The sequence below is a fragment of the Equus caballus genome, chromosome 20 (assembly GCF_041296265.1).
Source record: "Equus caballus isolate H_3958 breed thoroughbred chromosome 20, TB-T2T, whole genome shotgun sequence".
Lineage (NCBI taxonomy): Eukaryota > Metazoa > Chordata > Mammalia > Perissodactyla > Equidae > Equus > Equus caballus.
In genome coordinates, this window is record NC_091703.1 from 40,932,132 (window position 1) to 40,953,558 (window position 21,427).

Sequence of the window (21,427 nt, forward strand, 5' to 3'; positions counted from 1 at the left end):
AATTTATTATTACAAAGACGGAGGAGTGTCTTGTGGAATCCACAGGTACCATCACAGCTGGACCCCAATAGACAAGGTCTCTGCCCCAAATGAGCTTAGATTATAGGACCAGCCTCAAGTTGGGTCTAACTCAGGCTGCTAGAGCTTTCTTTCTCTCTCCCAATTTCAAATGCCTAGAAAGAGGCTCAGAATTTCGAAGCTCAGGGCAGGTACCATCCCTGATGCAATCCCAGGGGCTAGCGTGCAGGGCATACTAAACTAACTTGGCCCATGGAGACCATCCTGTGAAAGGAAGGAGGAGGGGACAGTCCCACAGGAGTGTAGGGGATAAGAAGGAGAAATCTCAGAGACCGAGATGCGATCAGAGTGTCCTCATTCTCAATTCAGTGTCTTACAACTCTTAATAGTGGTACAATAATACCAATAATAATGGAATCATGATAATAGGAGGAACTGTGTCGTATCGAAGACTTACTCTGTTGCTGGGTCCTGTTCTAAGCATTTTCAGTGTACTAACTCATTTATTCTTCAAAACAGCCCTATGAGGTAGGTGCTATCCTCACACCCACTTTACAGATGAGGACACTGAGGCACAGAGTACTTTAGTCACTTAGTCAGGGTTGCACACTTAGAAGCCAGGATTTGCATCCCAGCAGTGTGGTGTCCGATGATGCTTTTGTAACCATGGTGCTCTACCTTTTCACCCCCTTAATGCTAAGGACATTCTCCTGTGTGTCCCAAAGCGTGTGTTTGAGCTTTGGTCCCTGACCCGCACGCACAAGCACAAACATGCGCACACAGCATGACTCAAGAGTGTACCCTTCTCTCAGTCACAGAAGAATGCCCGGGATGAAATGCCTGGCCCTCGCTACTTAGGGTCTGTATCAGTTTCTACATCAGGGCCAACTGTCCCCAGGCCAAATTGTCCCAAACCCTCATGCTTTCTCTCCTCTTTCCTGCTATCAGACCTGCTCCCATGAAAGTATTTGAAACTCATTCTTACAAACATGTAAATGACGGAGAAGAGCTTAAAATACTACCCTGTACTTAGTAGTCCTTAAAAACCAATCCCGTGGATGCTCACCTGGGACCACACCATGCTCTTTCTCTAACATCGTCTAAGGCTCCCCATTTATTTCAGAACAAAACCCAAACCCTAGCCTAGCATTCAAAGCCCTCTAGCGCTGAATCCAAACCAACTGTTCAGCCTTATCCTATTTTATACAACCAGTGTGTCCGTTTTTTAGACACGCAGCTCAGATAAATGGAACTCCTTGTCCGATTTAGTGAGGAGTTCACGAGGGAGGGAACTTTGGGAGTTTTCAGGGAAAAAAAGGGTCCCCGGAGACAGAGAGTGGTGCTGAGAGGTGTCGGCAGAGGGTGTGGTTGGCAAGGACACAGGCAGTGAGAAGCAGAGGGCAATGCAGCCAAAGGAGGCTTGTCTTTCTCCCCATGTGTCCTGTGCCCCAGGGCTGGAAACTAGAGAGGATCATGATAATAACATTAGTGATGATGATAATAACAGCTAATATTTATATTAAAAAAAAATGGCAAGGCACTGTTCTGACCGCTGTAGGTATATGAACTCATTTGATCCTCACAACTGCAGTGTAAGGCAGTTACCATACTGTCCCCATTTTATGGATGAGGAAACTGAGGCACAGGAAGGTAATCAACTCTTCTGGCTCCTCTGGATCCACTCAGGTTTCTGTTAGAGCCCCTTTTGATTTTCCTCCTCTCTCAACTCATCTGTTTCTTTCTTCCTCAATCAACTTTTGTACCTGGGCCTCTTGTTCTCTCTCCTGTTCCTGTCTTCTTTCTGTTTCTGTCTGCCTCCCCTCCTCTCATCTATTTAGCGTGCGCACACACACTCACACACATTTACACACACACTTCCCTCTCCAATCTCTCATCATCCATCAAAGTCAAAAAGGGGAACTGGCACTGTGACCAAGCGCTGTGTCATCAATAATGTGCTAATGGCTCATCCTGGAGGAGGCTGCTGGAGAGAGGCTGGGGGTCATGGACCGTGGGGATGGGGGAGACAGGGCTGGAGGGCAGGGCCCTGGTGGGCAGAGAGAGTCTCCCTTAATCCTGTCGGTCCTGAACAGGCTTTGGAATGAAAGAGGTACAGATTTAACCTCAGTTGTCCAGGAAGGGTCTGGAAAATGATCTGGAATCCTTACAGTCCAGCTCTATTTCTGGATGCCTCCCGGAACATGATAGGGAGGCACAGGGTCCATGAATTTCCCTCTGTGTGCCAGGCCCAGCCCCTGGCCTCTAGGAATGAGGTTCCAACCAGAGGTGGGAGGTGGAGACAATGCAGGGGGGGCTGTGGCAGGAGGGAGGGGACAGGCAGAGGCCCAGGGGGCCGTGGGTCTGATATAAAGAGGGATTCCATAGAGGAGCTGGAGGAGTCACTAAGAGCCAGCGCAACTTCAATCCTTCTCATTGTACTTTACACTCCCTCCCTTCCATCTGTCCTCAAGAGGGTGGTGCACAGTGTCTACCAGCATGGAGTGATCAAAGCAGCTCTTCTGTACCTGCAAGTGGCAGAGGCTGTACTTGGAAGTCACTGCTGTGCTGATGGACCAATGTGAAGATGTGCGACACGCTTACTTTCTGTCTTGTCAGTGGATTCTTTTTTTTTTTTTTAATTTTATTTATTTATTTATTTATTTATTCTTCTACTCCCCAGAGGCCCCAGTACATAGTTGTATATTCTAGTTGTGAGTGCCTCTGGTTGTGCTATGTGGGGCACCGCCTCAGCATGGCCTGATGAGTGGTACTAGGTGGGCACCCAGGATCCGAACTGGCGAAACCCTGGGCGGCTGAAGCAGAGTGCATGAATTTAACCACTCAGCCACGGGGCCGGCCCTGGCCCCCATCAGTGGATTCTCCTAGCATGACTAAATTAGCAGGAAAAAAATTCAAAAGTCTTAGCACAAGTGCAGCTGGGTCCAGATCAGCACATTTTGGTAAGTTAGTGAGCCCAGCAGTCATGGGTCAAATGAACATCCTACAAACACAGAGCTGGTTGATGGACATTCTCCAGCTGGTGAATGTACTTTTAGACTACCGTTTTTACCGACTTTCAGAGATCAGAAATTCTGCCAGGAACAGACTTTGGCAAAAGGTAGAACTGTAGTGAACACACACACACAAATGAGATTATGCTGAAATCCAAGCCTGGGAGATGGGATTTTAGTTCTTTTTGTGATAATGGATCCAGGAGGAGGTGGGGAGCCACCCTGGCTCCTGGACTTCCGGGCTCAAGCTTTGTCCTATGATTATAATTCACTTTTCAAAATTTCCTCTGTGTAAGCTAGACTGTTCTGGTGAGAACTTCTTCAGGACCACATGGAAGCTTTAAGAGATTTAAAAATAGAGTTAAAATCTCAGATTGTTCTCCCACTATTTGGTTCTGTAAATTGAGATGGCTGAAGTGAGAGGTGGAAGGGCACAGGGCTGTGGGCACTGTGCCCTGTCCCCCCTTTTCCGAGGCACGTTCATTGCTATGCCTTTGCTATCAGGACCTCTGAACCCTGGAAGATAACACTCCTCTCCCTTCTCAGTTTCCTCCTGGTGCATACATGATGAAACAGCACTCTGGGAGAGCTGTCTGCCAGCCCCCAACCTGCCCCGCCTGGGGGCGCCCGCATTTGAGTACTAGGAAGATACTGAGGATTCTAATAGCTCAGTCTGCAAAAAGTGTTGGGGGTCTTCTTCTGTTGGAAAATCGCCTCCTATTTGGAATTTCCTTCTTTTGGCAATCTCCTCTTGGAAATTTCTCCCTCCTTGGAGAATCCCAATCTACTGAGAACTCCTTCACTTGGGGCGTCTCCACCAATGAAGAAATCCTAAAGGAAAACCCCTTTCTTGGTTTCTTGGTGGGCAGTCCTCAAGGCTGGGCTGGGTAAACTGGGGCACTGGAGTGGGAGAGGGAGGAGTGAGGCTTCTCGGTGGAAGAGGGCAAGAGTTTTCCTGGTGTTCAGTCCAAAGGTTGGATGGTCATTTATTACTTATGTTAGACCAATGTTAACATGTTTTAAGAAACTATTTTGGGACAAGAAACTGTATTTTAAGAAACTAGATTGGCAGACTGGTGGAGAGAGAAAAGACATGTGCGCTGGAGGATTTTGTAGTCCACCCCTCCCTCACGCTGCCTCCTTTCTCTGGTCCCCTCCACTCCCCTCCAGTGGCAGAGGTTCCCAACTAGAGGTGATTTTGCCCCACTGGGGACATTTGGCAATATCGGGGGACATTTTTGGTTGTCACAACTCGGAGAGTGGATGCTACTGGTACCTGGTGGGTAGACACTAGGGATGCTGTTAAACATCTTGTGTTGTACAGGACAGCCCCTCAATAAAGAATTATCAGGCTCAGAATGTCCATAGTGATGAAGTGGAGAAAATTCCATCTGGGCAATGGGGCCCATGCTGTGGAGGGATGAGTAGGCCCAGGGATCAACTCTCTGTGAGGGAGCCATTGTGGCTCATGGCTTGGTGGGCAAAGAAATAGCCTTTCTGTCCTGTTCTCAAGCTCCAAAAATTTGAGAGGGTGATGAGGGCAGTGGGAGTGGGGGTAGCTGGAGAGTAATTAGGTGGTCTGGGTTGGCTTGGTCTGAGGTGGAAGTAGAAAGCGTGGAAAATACATGAACTCCCCTCACCCTCCAAAACTCTATCTGTAGCGTGTAGTCTGTCTTTCCAGAGCAGGGAGGATGGGGTGGGGGTTGTGTGAGGGAGACACAAAGCCGGCCACACTGCCATTGTCTGGGCTTCTCGCTCCATGGCTGATCTCAGGGGCAGCATTACTGCAGCCCATTACAGCCCTAACCAGAGACAAATACAGTAGCATTAATTTAATTTTATTTACATTTCAGAGTCATTTAGAGGGAATAAATTGAACCGAAGTTGATTGAAAGTGTCCTACAGGATAGGCCCTGAGCTTCCTCAGGCTGCCAGGCTTTGATGAATGATGGCAGCAGCTTCTGCCCAGAGGACTAGGCTCCCTGGAAGGCTGGGCAGGAGGCGGAGGAACCAGTGAGGGGGTTGCCCACTCCTGGAAGCCAGACGGTGGGGGCCCAGCCCCCTCTCACTTCACTGCCCTCCACCAACTCCTTAAACAATTTGTCCTTTCTCCTCTACAGTTTTCCTCACAGGCTTAGGATGCTTTCCTCCTGAAATCCATCTTTTAATCCGATTCAACAACAACATGCATTAATTGAGCTCCCACGCTTGTTTAAGTAAGTCCTGGAGATACAGAGAGGAACAAGCCACCTTCATGAACTTCGAAGTCAGGGTTCAACTTCCAATTTCACCAGTTAGGAGTTTTTACTCAGGGCAAGTTATTCAACTTCTCTGGGTCTGTTTCTTCATCTTTAAAATGAGACCAAAGCAGGAAAAACAAAACTGCAATTTTTTAAAAAGCTGATAGTCTCTTCTACCTCCCGAGTAGATGGCTCTTTCGTTTAGGAAAACACCTTGAGGAGTCTTGACAGGCGATTTTGGTGGGAAAGAGGAGGTGTTGTGGGCCTTCTTCCCTGGATGTCGAAAAGCAGGTTAAGAGGAACTGGCTTGCTCTGCATAACAAAGTGGGGGAAGTAGGAGGCCCAGAAAAGGGGAAAGACAGAAAAGCCAGAAGGGTCTGGAGCTGATAGTGTAAACTGGCAGAATTCAGGCCACTTTTTCCTGAAAAACACACTCCTCCTCCTGCCCTAGGAACATCATGTTGGAGCTGAATGTGGTTGCCATTGTTTCATGGGGCCTGGACTCTGGAGTTTATTACTGTCCCTCCCTACACCCAGGCCACTTCACCCATGGATGTTGCTTTCCAGTCCCATGTAGGATTTGGAGTTTGTGATCCTTACTGGGGTCAGGGGGTGAGCAAGCTCATGATGGAGAAGGGACCCAGGGTGGGAACCAAGGAGAGACCCACCCGATGACAGAGAATGGCCAATACAGTTCTAGGACTTGTGATGCCTAACAAGGAACTTCAGGTTGCTTCCTGCCTTGTGTTGTAATTACCCTCAGTTTACTCCAAATCTTCAGTAAAAATCAACACTGTCATGATGTGTTAGGGGCACTTTGAGGGGATGAAGAAAGAGTGGTGGGGTCCAGTATGGGGAAGAGTGTTGCAATGAGAAGATGGTGGCCAAGGAGCCCAGGGCAAAGATTACGAGCCAGGTGAGAGTGAAAAATGGTGGGTGACACCCAGTGAGTGCCTGCTCTGGGGCAGTATTGTTCTAAGAACAGGCGACACTCCTCTCTGGTGACAGAAGACAGAATGGTGGTTACTTTTGTGGAGGACTGGGGAGGAGAGGACTTCTGGGGTGCCAGGGATGTTCACTATCTTGATCTGGGTGGTGGTTATGCGGGGGCGTGGGGGGTGTATGTGTGTGTTTGTGGTGTGTGTGTCAAACAGTATGTTAAGGTTTGTGCATTTTTTATGCATATGTTATTCCTCAATAAAAACAAACAAAAGTTAAGGAACAGCAAGAGCAACTTAACAAAGTTACAGAGCTGTGCAACCTCACCACAACCTCTGTGCCATTCGCCCTCATGCCACTCAGCCCTCGGCAACTACAAATCTACTTTCTGCCACTATGCATTTGCCTTCTCTGGACATTTCATGTTAATAGAGCCATAAATATGCAGACTTTTGCATCTTTCACTGAGAATAATGTTTCTGACATTCATTCATGTTGTAGCGTGTATCAGCACTTTTTTCCTTTTATTACTGAATCGAATTCCAATGTATGGGTATATCATTCATCAGTTAAGGAATATTTGGGTTGTTTCTACTGTTTGGCTATTACAATGTCACTATGAAAATTTGTCTACAAGTCTTTGCAGGGGCATATATTTTCATTTCTTTTGGTGGGTAAATACATAAGAATAGAATTGTTGGGTTGTATAGTAAACCTTTGTTTAATCTATTAAGAAACTGCCAAACTATTTTCCAAAGTGGCTGTACCATTTTACATTCCTACTAGCAATATATGAGGGTTCCAGTTTTCCCACATTCTCATCAAGACTTGTTATTGTCTATCTTTTTGTTTATAGTCATTCTAGTGGATGTGAAGCGGTATCTCATTATGGTTTTGATTTGCATCTCCCTAATGACTACTGGTGTTGAGTATCTTTTCACGTGCTTATTAGCTATTCATATATCTTCTTTGATGAAATGTCTATTCAACTCCGTTGTCTGTTTTTTAATGGAATTATCTTTTTACTATTGAGTTTCAAGTATTCTTTATATATTTTGGATACCAGTCCTTTAACAAATACATGATTTGCAAATATTTTCTACCAGGCTGTGGCTTGTCTTTTCATTTTTTGATGATGCCTTTTGAAGCACAAGTTTTTATGGACTTGTCTTAAATGAAACTGAAATAAACTGCTGTTGTGTTTAAGCTGCTATTATTTGAGTTTTACGTTATAAGCAGAAAAATGACTGATGCAAAGCTTTTTCCCTTTTCCAGGCAGAGTATGTCATAGACCATGCAGTATGTACTCCAGGAGTATGAACGAGAAAGTGCGCCATTCTAAGTGGGACGTTGGGGAAGGAAGCTCCTTAGAGTGGTCGACATTGGAGTTAGGACATGAGTCAGAAAGTTCTTTCTTAGGTATCTCATCTGTGAGTTGTGTATTTAGAGGGCTGATGCTCTCTTGGTTTGGCCAAACTTGGTCCCTTCACCAGTTTTTAGAACAAATTCTATCAGTCTCTGTATTTTGTGGAAAAAATTTGAGGGGTAGACTCCAAACACTTTCCTAGAGGAAGAACTCCCATCCCACAGCACACAGCTTCATGGGCCTCCATTAAATCAGATTATTCTCCCCAAAAGTTCCTCTCTGGCTGGGATGTCAACCTAGAAACCTATTGCCCTAAGCCTGGATCCTTTTCCTGGGTCACTTTCCTGGGATCTCTCCCAGCGGGACTTTCATTGCAGAGTGGATCAGTCTGTCCCAGCTGCCACCACTAACTTTTCTTTTTCTGCCCATCACAGTCCAGGTCCTCCCTCATGGATAACAAATCACTTTGTTCTGGCCACAGCTACCCAGAATGAATGTGAGGCATCTTCCCCTGATATTTGAGGGGGCTCTCAGATTCCACAGCATCTTTTCTCCCACCTTCCGATAGTATCTTTGCTGAATGCCAACCATGTACCATGTTCTGTGCTGAATGTGTTAACTATATCATGTCATTTAATCCTCATAGCAATCTTTGGTATCCGTGACCCATTGCACAGGGGAGGTAACCAAGACTCTGAGAGGATAAATAGTTCTCTCTAGATCCCACAGCTAGTAGAGATGGAGCCAGGAGGTCAACTCAGGTTTGTTGGGCTTCAAAGACCATGATCTACTCTTGACTACTACACGTCAACCGCCTTTGAAAGCTTCTCTCATGTCTTGGTCTTTGGACTTGGTACCATCCTTAACTCCCTTTGGCCTCTACCATTCCTTTTTGCCAGCCCCCCTGGAGCACTCAGCTAGGAGTCCACGAACCTCAACACCCCTCCCCCCACCACAGCCAGGGAGCTCCCTGAGGCTGAGACTGTGCCACTTGATTGGAACAGGAGTCCCCACAAGGGCAGGCTCTATGGTGCTTCCTTTCTCTGAATCCCTCACAGCCCCTGGCAAAATTTTTTTTCATTTTGAACTTTCATTGAGGTGAAACATTCATATAGAAAAGTGTACAAATTATACACACACAGTTAATGAATTTACACAAAGCGAATGCATCCATGTAATCAGCACTCAGCTCAAGAAATAAAATATTACCTATTACTAGCTCCCCCAGAATTCCCTCTGGTGCCCCCTTCCAGTCATTCCCTACCCTCTGCAAAAGTAACCATTCTAACTCTCGATAGCATAGATTAGTTATGTCTGTTTTTGTACTTTATATAAATGGAATCATGTAATAGGTATTGTTTAGTGTCTGACTTCTTTTGCTCAACATTAGTTTTATGCGAATCGTTTATATTGTTAGGTGTAGCAGTAGCTTGCTTGTTCATTCTCATTCCGAGAAAATTTGGTAGAAGATGAAAATTAAATATGCTGCAGAATCAGAGACATAATCTCAAATCCTGGCTCTACCCCTTCAAAATTAAGTCCTTGGGCAACTCATTCAGCCTTGAGAACTTTGGTTTCTTCACCTGCAGGATGAAGAAGATAAAATTTCTCTTGCATGGCAGTTGTAATATTTATATTAACTACAATAACCAACATGTTTAAAGCACCTGCCACAGTTACTGGCACATGGAAGGTACTCAAAAAACGGTAGCATCATTATTTATCAATGACTTATCTGCTATGTGATCTCTGAGAAGGAAATAGAACCACAATGGTTTTGGACTGCCAGTGTTCACATCCACACCTGTGTGTGTGCACGCACACATCCAGATTCACAACCGTGTTCACACCTATACCTTTGTGCACACGCACACACTTCTACTGCATAAGCAGTATGCAGATTTTCTCCTTCCAGCAGCTCTTTCAAGAAAGATACACCAGATGGGATTGGGTCTGCTACATCACTGAGCAGCCCCCACATCAGAAAGTCATAATCATTGAATCCATCATGTGGTGCAGCCCTGGCGAGGACACAGCTCCTCGTCCTGCCCGATGGGCCGTGGAGGAATGCATCCTCCTCCGGAGCAGAGAGCAGACATGGGCGGGCAGTTGCCAGGCAGTGGAGCCAAGAGAACAGATGGCAGCTGCACAGCCTCTTCCTAGCCCCACTCCGTGGCTGCTGGGAAGAAGCCCAGGAGGCAAGGATCTTGTGGATGCCTCCCTCCCTTCATGAGGCCATCCTGCACTCTGTCCTCTTGACAGGCTTTGGAGCAACACAGACCAGGCTGCATCCTGCCCCAGCTCACCACCTTCTAGCTGTGTAACTTTGGGCAGAATGAATAGCCTCTCTGATTGCCTCTAATAGAACCCTAATTCTCTAGTCCCAATTGTAACCTTACCTCTGCTCCCTGACTCCTAATCAGAAGGCAACATAGCCTTAGGAAGAAACCCCTGGATCATTTTACGAGATATTACACTCCCCAAATCTATATACACACACTATCCCCAGCTATAGCAGACACTGCAGGTGCCCCATCCATATCCCTTGGGACTTCCCACTTCAGTCATCCCGCTAATTTCCAATGTACAGTTCCTGTACCTCTCTGCCTGAGGGCTTTCTCTGAAAGAGGGAAGGTTGCTCAGCCAGCACAAGGCAGGCTGAAATGCTGTGAGCAGCTGCCAACTATGAACAGAAGTGGATGTAAATACCCAGTCCCCCAGCCCTCACCTGGGATAACTTCAAGGTGTGATTGTGCACAGTCCTTGCAGGACTAGTCCCTGAACTCTAGTCACTCCCAGCGATAGCTGGTTTGATGACACGCCCTTTGATGGTTACCTTGCCATCCCTAGAAGTGTCCTCTGCACCTTCCAGTTCTTGTTGCAGGGTCAGCGTCTGGTGGAGGATCCACACTAAGACACTAGCGTTAGCCTTCCAACCCCAGCCTGGACATGGAAGCCTCTTCCCCAGTCATAACCACTTCCCTGAGCCACTAGTCTGCTTGACATTCTAAACGCCTGTCTCTGACTCCCCAGTCCAAGCCCTCCCACTCTGGCTGCCTCCCTAATTTCATCCTAACAATGAATTCAAACACTTTTTTCCCAACCACTATCCCTTCCTCAAATACCCTTGCTTCTCCTTATTGGGTCAGTTCTTGAAGCCCAGCCTGGCCACACAAGGTGCCGTTCACTCCTAGAAATTACCTCTGCAAACTTTAACAAGGGACTTGATGGGAAACTTTAGACTCCTTCCTGGGGGCTGACAGAGCTATAGGGCCACAGCTCCTGGCTGCTTTTCCACCTCTGGACAGGAAATGGGAAGGCTGAGATGTATGTCCTGGATGATTCACCCCAGGGAGCTCAGGGCTGGCACCAAGCCCAAGGGCCTGGGCTGACCCATAGAGGGCTTGGCCATTTGCCTCAGAGCTGAGCCTGCCCAAGATGAGGCAGGGTTGGGCAGGCCGAGGGGATGGGATTCCCCTCAGTGCTTGGCCCCCATCTTCTGCTATTTCCTGTCTTTTTCCCTTTAATTCTCTCTTTTCCTTTTTTCTCCTGTAAGTGGCAACAAGAAGCCTTAAGAAAAAAGCTGCCCATGTTGGCGATTCAAACATTAGCCAAGGTCAATTCTCACAGTTCCCCTGCATTTTAGATTCTTGAAAATCAAAAGCCTCGATATAGTTAAGAGACAAACAACAGAGAAATCATTTGCAGTACATATGATGAAAGGTTAATACTCTTAATATCAATATCTTAAACTACATAAGAAAAAAAATCCTTGTAGAAAAATGGACAAAGGATCTAAACAGATGATGCAAACAGATAATGCACACAAAAATAAATCCAAATTCAAATGGCATATATATATGATACAAAAATAATCTGGACCTCATTAATAACCAAAAAATGCAAATTAAAATATCCATTAGGTGTCATTTTTCTACATTGGCAACAATTAAAAAGAGTAATGATATCCCAAGGCTACTGAGGTGCGGGGAATTCTGCCTTCTCACTCACTGTTGGAGGGAGTGTAAATTGGTACAACCTTTCTGGAGGGAACTTTGGCTATATATAGCAAATGTGAAATGGTATTGCAGTTCTTTTTCTAAAAAGTTTCTCCAAGACATTAATAGTACAAACAGGCAAATGTTCATTGTAAGATATTTTATAAAAGTGGAAAGCTGGACCTAACTGTCCTTCAAGACATTAAAAAAATTTTAATTGCCTGCCTCCACTTCTAGAGAATAAGCACAGCTAGAGTAAGGAAGCTTATCTGTCTCACTCACCACTGCATCCTTAATGCCTAAAAGAGTGCCTAACACATAATAGGTGCTCAAAAAGTGTCTGCTGAATGAATAAACAAATGAATGATAGAACACATGAATCAAGAGGGGCTTCATTCAATGATTCACCTGTACAGTAGAGTGATCAGCAGCCGTTAAAAAAGAAATGAATAATAATAGTGTTTACTGAGCCTGTAGTATATGCTATGTACTAGGCTAAGAGTTCCTTATGGATTTTATAATTTAATCCTCACACTAAACCTATGACATAGGTAGATACTATTATGCATAGTCAGGACTTTTCTCATTGAAACATACTGAAACAACTCAAATTAGCTTAGACAAAAAAAAAAAAAAAAAAAGGAATTTATTGGTTCATGTAACTGAAAAGTCCAGAGGTGGTCCTGGTTCAGACTTAGTTGGATTCAAGGACTCAAACAATGTCTTGATGATTTAATCTTTCTCTCTTTCCATCTCTCTTCTTTCCTCTATATTGGCTCAATCCTCAGGTATCCTTGCTCCACATGGCAGGTCTCTCAGTAGCTCTGGGCTTACATGGTCCTAAGGACATTTGATCTTAGAAAGCAAAGATACTAAGGTAGCCCAGGGAGGCGCTGGCTCTCCCTCAGGCAATCTGAATTCTTGTGGTCAGAGGATTGGGCTCCCTGACTAAACCTAGTTAGTGTGTGCATCTTCGAGAAGGCCTGGGAGAAGGAGACGCAGGACCACCAAAGAGAAACTGGGCACAGCCCGTTACAGATGTCTCCTGTAACAGATGGGGAATCTGACAGACAGGCTAAGCATCTTCCCCGAAGTCTCCAAGCTAGGAGGTGGTAGAAGCCTCATTTGAACTCTAGCAGCTTGACTTTGGAGCCCATGATTTTAGTGTGATGGCTAATTTTACGTGTCAGCTTGACTGGGCCATGACATGCCCAGATATCTGGTTGGACATTCTGGGTGTATCTGAGATTAACATTTGAATCAGTAGACTGAGTAGAGCTGATTGCCCTTCCCACTGTGGGCAGGCCTCATCCAACCTGTTAAAGACTTCGGTAGATCAAAAGGCCATGATACTTTATATGTATGGTTTTGTATGTACCCTAACCAATAATATATATATATACATATATATATATATATATGTATATATATATATATACACACACACATATGTGTATATATATTTCGTATATATCTCCGGAGAACCCTGACTAATATGTTTAGCTATAAGACAATACTGCAAAGCTATATGCATAGATATGGAAGATGTTCATGACATATTTCTAAGTTAAAAATAATCAGCTAGAGTATCTACGTGCTGAATGACCCCATTTATATAACCATATATAAATGAAAAGCTTGGAGGGCTACATACCAAATCGCTAACAAAGGGTATCTCTGGGGGCTGGTATTAGGGAGGACTTTAGCTTTCTCATTATGTGAATTTTTTCCCCCACAAAGGTCAAGTATTTCTGGGAAAAATGATATTTCCACTCTTGAAAAGAAATTTAAAAGTCAGTAAAATCAAATTTTACACCAAGATGGGTGTGAGCAGCAGGAAATCAGCAATCGCTTCATGAACGTGAGAACATGGGACGTGAAATGGCAGCATTTTCTCCTCTCCTCCCCTCTCTCTCCATCACACTATTCATTTTATTTAATTTATTTTTAGTTTCCTGAGAAGGGCTGGAGACGGTATGCTTGGTTGCTCTTCTTTTCCCTTGGCTCTGAAAGTTTATCCGTGCCAACTGGACTGTAAGTGCCTAGAACAATCAAGTGCACATCAGAAAACTCGAGGGCCAGAAGGAAGCTTAGAGAGGGCCCGGTTCAGTGACTTTAAAAAAAAAACGTTTTCTTTTTTCCTTTGGAAAACCAAACCCAAGTGAGGAAGAAAATCAGAAACCAGAATTCTTGCTCCAAGAACATGGTTTAAAAGCCACTCATCTAATCTAACCCAATCATTTTGCAGAAGGGTCTCCGGTCTTCTGCTCTGAGTCTATACAGGTGACTTAGATTGTATCTTTTCTGGTCTTTGAGAGGCTTAGCAGCTCCTGAATTAGGCAAGACGACATGTTGTGACTAGGCAGGGTCTCTGTGTCCTGTGCAGGTGAGATGTTCCATTTTTTCTTTCCTGGCAGCCCAAGGCTCTTTACTTCTGTAGGACTATTGAAACTGGAAAGGGCCAGGGTGTTATAGTATAGGGTTCTCTATTCTCAGGAGTGGGTCAGGGTTAAGAGAGACACAAGAGGGGCTGGCCCAGTGGCACAGTGGTTAAGTTTGCACAGTCCACTTCTCGGCGGCCCGGGGTTTACCAGTTCAGATCCCGGGTGTGGACATGGCACCGCTTAACATGCCATGCCGTGGTAGGCGTCCCACATATAAAGTAGAGGAAGGTGGGCACGCATGTTAGCTCAGGGCCAGGCTTCCTCAGCAAAAAAAAAAAAAGAGGAGGACTGGTAGTAGTTAGCTCAGGGCTAATCTTCCTAAAAAAAAAAAAAAAAGAGAGAGACACAAGAAAGAAGAGCTGGGGAAAATAACTCAGTGGCAAGGCAAGGTGCCTTTGTTAAGCTCCTGGAATTAGGGTTGGGATTAGGTTTGAAATCTAGGATCAAATTTTACAGATAATATTAGGATTAGGATTAACACTGAGGCTAGAGTTTGGATTGGACAATGGGGCTAATACCAGGGAGAATGAATTATGATGATGAAAGGGTTTGAACTGGGAGTTAGAGTCGTGAGGTAAGGATTAGAATCAAAGTTGGAGGACCATCTGCTTTCTCTGAGTCTCTACAAGCTCCTACTTTTTGGTTGTGTCTTCCATGGCCAAGTTCTTTGGACTCAGTATTACCAGGAAAGCAGTGCCTGCGCGCCCCTGCCCTTAGTCACACCAGGATCTTTCCCTTACAGCCTCAGTTGCAACTTCAAGAGTGCTGGCTGCTGAAGCATTAATATCATCCTTTACTAGACCCTACTGAGCTCGTAGATGGCTCCTTTTGGGCCAATGGTGATTGCAAACTGCCCCCAGGAGTCACATCACAGGTTCATCTGGAACATAATCCACACTAGGAAAAGAGTCAAGACAATTATGACAAAAGCACTTCTGCCAATTACCCCCGCACTTTGGTCCCCTAATTTGATGATGCCCTGAAATTTTATGTCCTCTCTGAGCTTTTGGCCAACCAAGTGGGCATATTATAGAAATTGGTTCAAGGGCTCTTCAGAAAGAAACCTTGGGAACTAAGAGTGAGGAGTCAGCCGGCCAGGAACATCATAAAAGGAAGCAGATGTACATTGGGTCTCATTTCATATAACTACTGTGTGATGAAAAATCTTGCAGTGAGTTTCAGTGTCTTCTAGGGAAGGTGGGTGGTGATAGAGACATTCCTTAAGGACAGTGTGATTAAGATGCCAATTCATATACGGGTTTCACATGGATTAAAAAATTATTGTGCCTTTTATTCATTCAACAAATATTTATTGAATACCTTACCATATGTGCCCTGTGCGTTGTGCATATAGCAGTGAACTAAACAAACATGATCTTTGGAGAGGAGACACATAAATAAATATTCAATTATAAACTGTAATGGGTGCTGCAAAGGAAAAAGGTACCACAGAAGATAAAAATGGGGCAACATAATTTTAATTGCGGCTGAGGATCAGCGATGGCTTCTTTGAGGGAATGCCATTGAAATTTAGGCCTGAAATAGTTTAAGTGGGAGTTTGTTGGAAAATTCTTGATCACGTCCATTGTTCTTTACACTTTTGAATTTCAGGCTGTAATTTACTCCTTTTTTGGTCGGTGGTATATACCTTTTGGAAACTTTGCCAAGAACATAACCAACCTTCTTTGAGAACTGCAGGCTACAAGGATGGGCCTCTGACAGCCATGTTTACATTACAAAACAAAGAGCCCTGACTACATACTGCTCCACTGGCTAAAGGTGACTATACCAAGAATAGACAACCTGACATAAGCTAGACCAATAAGGTTCTTTCTGCTGGGATTTGGGATTCATAGATACTAATTAATCCCTGCTGCTTCTTGAAGTGAGGATAAGGGTCTTGATAAATGCTCGTTAAATTGAAAAACCGGCAAACAGACAGGTAGGCAAGCAGTTAAATTTCCTTTTGGTTTTAGGGTTACCTTTTCCATATATAAAAGAAAATCATCAAGATGCCAACAGAGAGTCCCACTTAATCTCAGTTTGTTAAGCTCAAAGGCTGTAAGTCTTTCACGAATATGGCAATTTTATGAAGATTTAAGGCCAATATGAGTCCAATGAAAGCTAGGTGTGCTGTACAGCTTCATCCATTCTCTGAAATTTTGACAGAAATATTTATTGAAGACTTGTGAAAATCCAAAGTCGAAACTAAGTATTACACAAAATAAAGCAGCACTCACATTTGGGGGTACTTTGGCTCTAAATGGCTTGATTTTTGCTATCGTTGTCTTCATCATCAACAGCATCTTTAGGAGGATGCTAAGCTAAACGTAATGCTTGCCCTTTGGAGGCCAAAAGAAACGACACCAACGTTAACAAGTCCACAAAGCATACACAAACAGAATAGCATACCTAGAAATAAAATAGTAATATTTGGTAATAAAATTAATCTAGGTAATACCCTCTGAGGCTCTCTTATCTCCGGCAGGTCGAGGGTACACAGTAGCTACTTCTAAGAGCCAGGAAGACTTCCTGGAAGTAGCAGGAACTTAGAAGGCCTCAGCTGTGGATCATCTCTCCAGGAGGTCTGGAGGAAGTTTCCTCCGTGTTAAAATTAGTCATCAACAATCGCCTTCTGCTCACGATTGGCTGGAGCTCAGACTGAGTTCAGGATCAAAGACAAGAAACGCTCCAGAACTCATTATTCAGTGGCTCAAACTTACTTGGTCACTTATCAATTTCTATCACTGATTTGGCCATAACTCCCTCTAAAAACCAAACATGTCCAGTCTAGAAATTGAGGTTCTCCTAGCCTAGGCATAGGGAGTGGACTTGCGTCTTTGACGCTGGGGGTACCGATAGTGGAGGAGCACGGAACCCGACGGAGACACTACCCTCCCGCCCCCTCCCTTGCTGGGTCGGGGTAGCGGAGGGACATTTCCCATCAGCTCACTGCTACCTAGAGACCAGTTCTCCGCGTGGAACTGGAAGAGTGGGGAGACTGCGAAGAGAGATTTCCAGGTGGTCGGCAGTTTGTGGACAAACGCTCCCTGGCATCCCCCAGGGCGGAGAGCGGCGGGTTTGCAGACCTCCACGGCAGCTGAATACCCCGGGATCCGCGGGAAAACCGAGACCCACTTCCGGGTTTGGAAGCGCTCGCTCCTGGCCCCTCCCTGTACCCGGCTACGGGGTCTCCGGGCGCATGCGCAGCGCTCGGCCGCCGCTCTGGGACTGGCCCAACTTACCCTAAACAACTAATCAGCTCCTCCCCCTCCCGCTTGGGGCGTACCATTAGCGTGTGGGGGGAGGCAACGCGCCCAAGAATACCCAGAACCCTGCTCCCCTTCTTCAGACGGGAGGAAGATAAGTTTGTGTCAGATCTTAAAAGTTCCAAGAATACGAAAGCCTCAGAGGCGCGTCGCCGAGGGAAAGCCCGACCCTCTCGGCTTTGCCCACAGCCCCGCACTCCGCCTTTGAAGCGCTGAACAAAGTGGCACGCCCGGATCCCAGCTGATCAGCTGCTGGGCTTTGGCGGCGGCTCCCCCGGGCGAGACCATTGTGACTCCTTGGGAGGGGTGCGTGAGCAGGGAGGGGGCGGAGCGGCCATTGTCCGGTCAGCGCAGCCTCCGGGGGAGGGGAGGGTGTTACGGAGCGAGCGGGGCCCCGGGCTTCACAGCGGCCGCTGCTGCGCCAGAGCCGGCGGGGGCCGCAGGTCCTTCCCAGCACCGCCGCACGGGACATCACTCTGGCCGGGGCGGCAGTGGGAGCTGCGGAGGGCGCTGGGTCTTCTCTCCTCCCCCGCGGTCCTCGGTTCACCCGCACGCCCCTCCTCCTCAGCTCCCCTCCCTCTCCTCGCCGCGCCTCCCCCGGCCCCCCCGTCTCCTCAGGCCGAGTGGTGCGGCCCGCCTCCAGCTGACCGGCCTGGAATCCCGGCTCGGAGCCCCGGACTCGCGCCCGCCCGCGCGCCCGCTCCCTCCCCCTCCCCCCGCCCCGAGCCCCCCGCCGCCGCCGCCGCCGCCGCCTCCTCCTCCGAGCGGGGCCCAGGCCCAGCCGCCGCCACCACTGCCGCCGCCGAGCTCCGCCGCCGCCGAGCACCATGGGAGACGCCGGGAGCGAGCGCAGCAAAGCGCCCAGCCTGCCGCCTCGCTGTCCCTGCGGCTTCTGGGGGTAAGTGCCCGGCCGGGTGGGGGCGGGGGCCGGGGGTGCGGGCGCCGCGGCTGCCCGGCAGGCCTCGGGGCCCGGAGAGGCCGGAACCCTGGGGGCTGGGCCCAAGCCGGGCCTACGGGGAGGGGGCAGGGGCCGCGTCCCGGGGAGGGGCGCCGGTTGGGAAGCTGAGGTGGGCAGAGAAGGCCCTGCCCGGGGTGCGCTGCCACCCTCTGGCACTCGCCTGCCTGAGGCTGGGCCAGCAGGGGCCGCCTGGGCCACGGGGGAGGGGGGCAGGGCAGCGGGGAGGGAGGAGGGGGCGGCGTTGGCACCTCCGGGTGGAGCTGGGTGCCCCCTTCCCTGGGCGTGTGGAGGCCAGCCCTTCCTCCCCCCTTGGGATGAGTTGGTGCTCAGGCACCCGCAGGGTATTTCCTCTGACTTTTTCACCTCCCCTCCTCCCTGTCCCCCGGAGACTTGCATCATCACTTCCTAAATTATATCCCAGTGCCCCATTTGCTTTTAGGAAGCTGTTCACACGTCACCCATTTTTAACAATCGAGCCCAGAACTCAGGCTGGGCTAAAGTTATGAAACTGTTGAGCTCTCACCTTTATTTAAAACACGTTTCAGAAGATCCGTAAAATTTCCTTGTCAATAAAACACCAAAAAACAAAAAAAATTAAGTCAGCCTGGCTTGGGGACGTGAGAGCCAATTTGCTCAATAGGCTTAAATTCCCTTCCCCCCATTTTTTTTTTAAATGAAAAAAATATTCAGATTGGCTAGCATATATTATTACTTGGCCGTCCTGTGTTCGAGTGAAAAAATATGAGGTGGAAAATCAACTTTTCACCTATAGTTATAAATTCTCCTTGTAACACTTTTGAGTTTCATGGATTGCCATCCCTCTTACTTAACAGGTGCCTCCATCATGCCTTATGACTCTAGTTGTCTTGTAAGGAAACTGGAGACTGTGAAGGCTAATTTTTGTGATTGAGGCTTTTTTTTGTTTTATTTCTCGAACACTTAGTATATTTGGAGGTGCATAGAGGCAGTAAGGAGATGCTATTTCTCGTGAGGACATCTTGGGAAGATGTGTTGAAGTATTTTCTCTTGGCTATCTCCCCGATCTAGGAATGGTTAGGGTACAAATTAAGGCAAGGACTTTTGGGAGTACAGAGAAAGATTAGAAAGTGGATCTTAGTCTAGGTTTCTGTCGAAATTGTCAAATCCAAAGGTTATGACAAAGAAATAGATTACCATTTACTCATCTTTCTGCCTTTTCTTTCTCAAAAAAATTCCCAGAAGGACATTAGTCAAATATAAGTTATGGCATTACCAAAAGTTCTGAAGATGTGAAAATATTTTAGGTTTTATAGTTTTCCCTTTTTGATTTGGAAATAATAGTTGTGTTGTCTGCTAAGTACTTTCATGGACAGTCTAATTCCCATAGGAATCTTTGTGAGGTAGGAACCATTATCTCTTTATTTGTAGGTGGGGAAACAGGCTTAAGGAGGGTGGATAACTTGCCCCTTGCACACAGGGACTTTAGGGTGGAGCTAGTGAGCTCTTTAGAGTGCTTAGTATCATCATGTTTATGACATCAGTCTGCTGCCCTGGAAAAATCTTGTGTCACAAGCCTCAGATTGTAACTCATTGTAAGAAGACATGTGGCTCAAAGAAAGTAGCTGCCAATGGCGACTATTGCCCAGGATGTATCAGAGGTCTGTTTCCTGGCAACATGTTTGTGTCCTTGGGACCGTTATGAGTGGAATTCTTATTGAAAGACTTATAGCAAGACTTGGAAACTAAGGACATGGAATAGCCTTTTATCTGTAGTCAGCAGAGTTCTGAGTAATGCTGAGAGAGTTCGGTAGTAGCAGAGAGGAATAGTTACCCTGATGCCATACTTGATCTATAAGCAACCAGGGCATCTTTTTTGATACTTTCAATCTGGCACTTTTAATGAACTGCAGTTTGCTTAACAGGAGTAGTGAGCACAAAACTAATATTTTTTCTGATGAAAAATGTTCTTTTTAATATGTAATGTTTTAACCTTTCCTAAACGTGTTTGTAGGCACCTGTGTAGTTTGAATTTTATACCAAAGTATAATGAAGTTGCCGCCTAGTCTCCGTTATTTAATAACTGACTTTCCCTTACTGCATGGGCTACATTCATGTTATGTTCAGTACGTAAACTCAGAATCTATTCAACAAATGTTTGACTGTCTCTGATCTGCTGGTGGATGAGGGGACACTAGCCCCATTCTTTGGGAGCAGGGGGCATAGAGAAATAAAGTGACGGTTACAATAAGGTGTGTTAGATTTGGTACAGGGTGCAATGGGAAGGACGCCTACCCTAGCTGAGGTGGAGGTGGAGGAAGGTAGCCTGGAGGAAGTGACACCTGCCTAGTCCTGCAGGAAGGATAGGAGAGAATGGAAATGGAAGAGTGTTTCTTTCAGGCAGAAGGAATAGCATGGCTGAAGGCCTGGATGTGAGAGAGAGCACTACAAGTTTGAGGAACTGAAAGTTCATTGAGGTCGATTGGTAGATTGTGAAGGGGAATTGGCTAGAGATGAAGCTGAGATGGTGAAAGAAGTTGGTGATACAGGGCCCCATAGGTAATGCTTAGGACTTTGGACTTTATCCTGAGTCCACTGGGAGCTCTTGAAGAACTTTGAGCAGGTAGTGACATGATTTACTTTAATATGAAAGATTATTGGATGATCTTGAGAGTGACTTGGGTGTGCGAGTATGATTGTGTGCGTCTGTATGAATGTGGTGTATGTATGTACGCAGTGTATTTTGAAGTACAGAAGATTTGTCAGGAAGGGTAATCCAGGCCAGCGATGATGGTGGCCTACACCTGTATAGTGGCCAGGGAGAATGGAGAGAAGTGGACAGATGTGAAAGCCATTCAGGAGATATCTTTTGCCTTTTCCTTTCATGAAAATGAAGATGAGTATGTTCCATAAAAACTTCAGTCAGCATTGCAATCTGTGGAAGCTGTAGGTCTGTAAAGTCAGCTAGCCAGGGCCCACACCCAGCCCTTTGCAGAGGAGCCTTTCAGCAGAATGTTCTGGCACCAGCAGAGTAAAGGCAATTCTTTTAGGATTGCTCTTGTCTCCAGTGACTTAGGCTGTAGTCCTTGCTGCCCAGCATTGTTTAGTCAGGACACCAGTCCGTGGAGCTAGGTTAAATAGGAGAGCTTTGAGGTCTGGTGGGAACGCAGTTATGAGAATGACAGGAGGAGCGTATGATGCAAATGTG

General features: G+C 46.4%; 1 protein-coding gene and 1 long non-coding RNA gene across 3 annotated transcripts in view; one reads left to right on the forward strand and one right to left on the reverse strand.

Moving 5' to 3' along the window:
- Positions 1-15,474: 15,474 nt before the first annotated feature.
- Positions 15,475-17,320, reverse strand: LOC111769207 (uncharacterized). Its single transcript, XR_002802026.2, has 3 exons — positions 16,976-17,320; positions 16,257-16,358; positions 15,475-16,170 (listed from the first exon to the last, which is right to left on the reverse strand). It is a non-coding gene; the product is annotated as an uncharacterized lncRNA (long non-coding RNA).
- A 190-nt stretch (positions 17,321-17,510) lies between these two features.
- ZFAND3 (zinc finger AN1-type containing 3) overlaps positions 17,511-21,427 on the forward strand; it is a 311,195-nt gene continuing 307,278 nt past the window's right edge. For both annotated transcript variants that reach the window (XM_023624249.2, XM_070245524.1), the window contains exon 1: positions 17,511-18,183. In XM_023624249.2, coding sequence (XP_023480017.1) covers positions 18,113-18,183 — 71 coding nt within the window. In that variant the 5' untranslated portion in view covers positions 17,511-18,112. The remainder of the gene's footprint in view (positions 18,184-21,427) is intronic.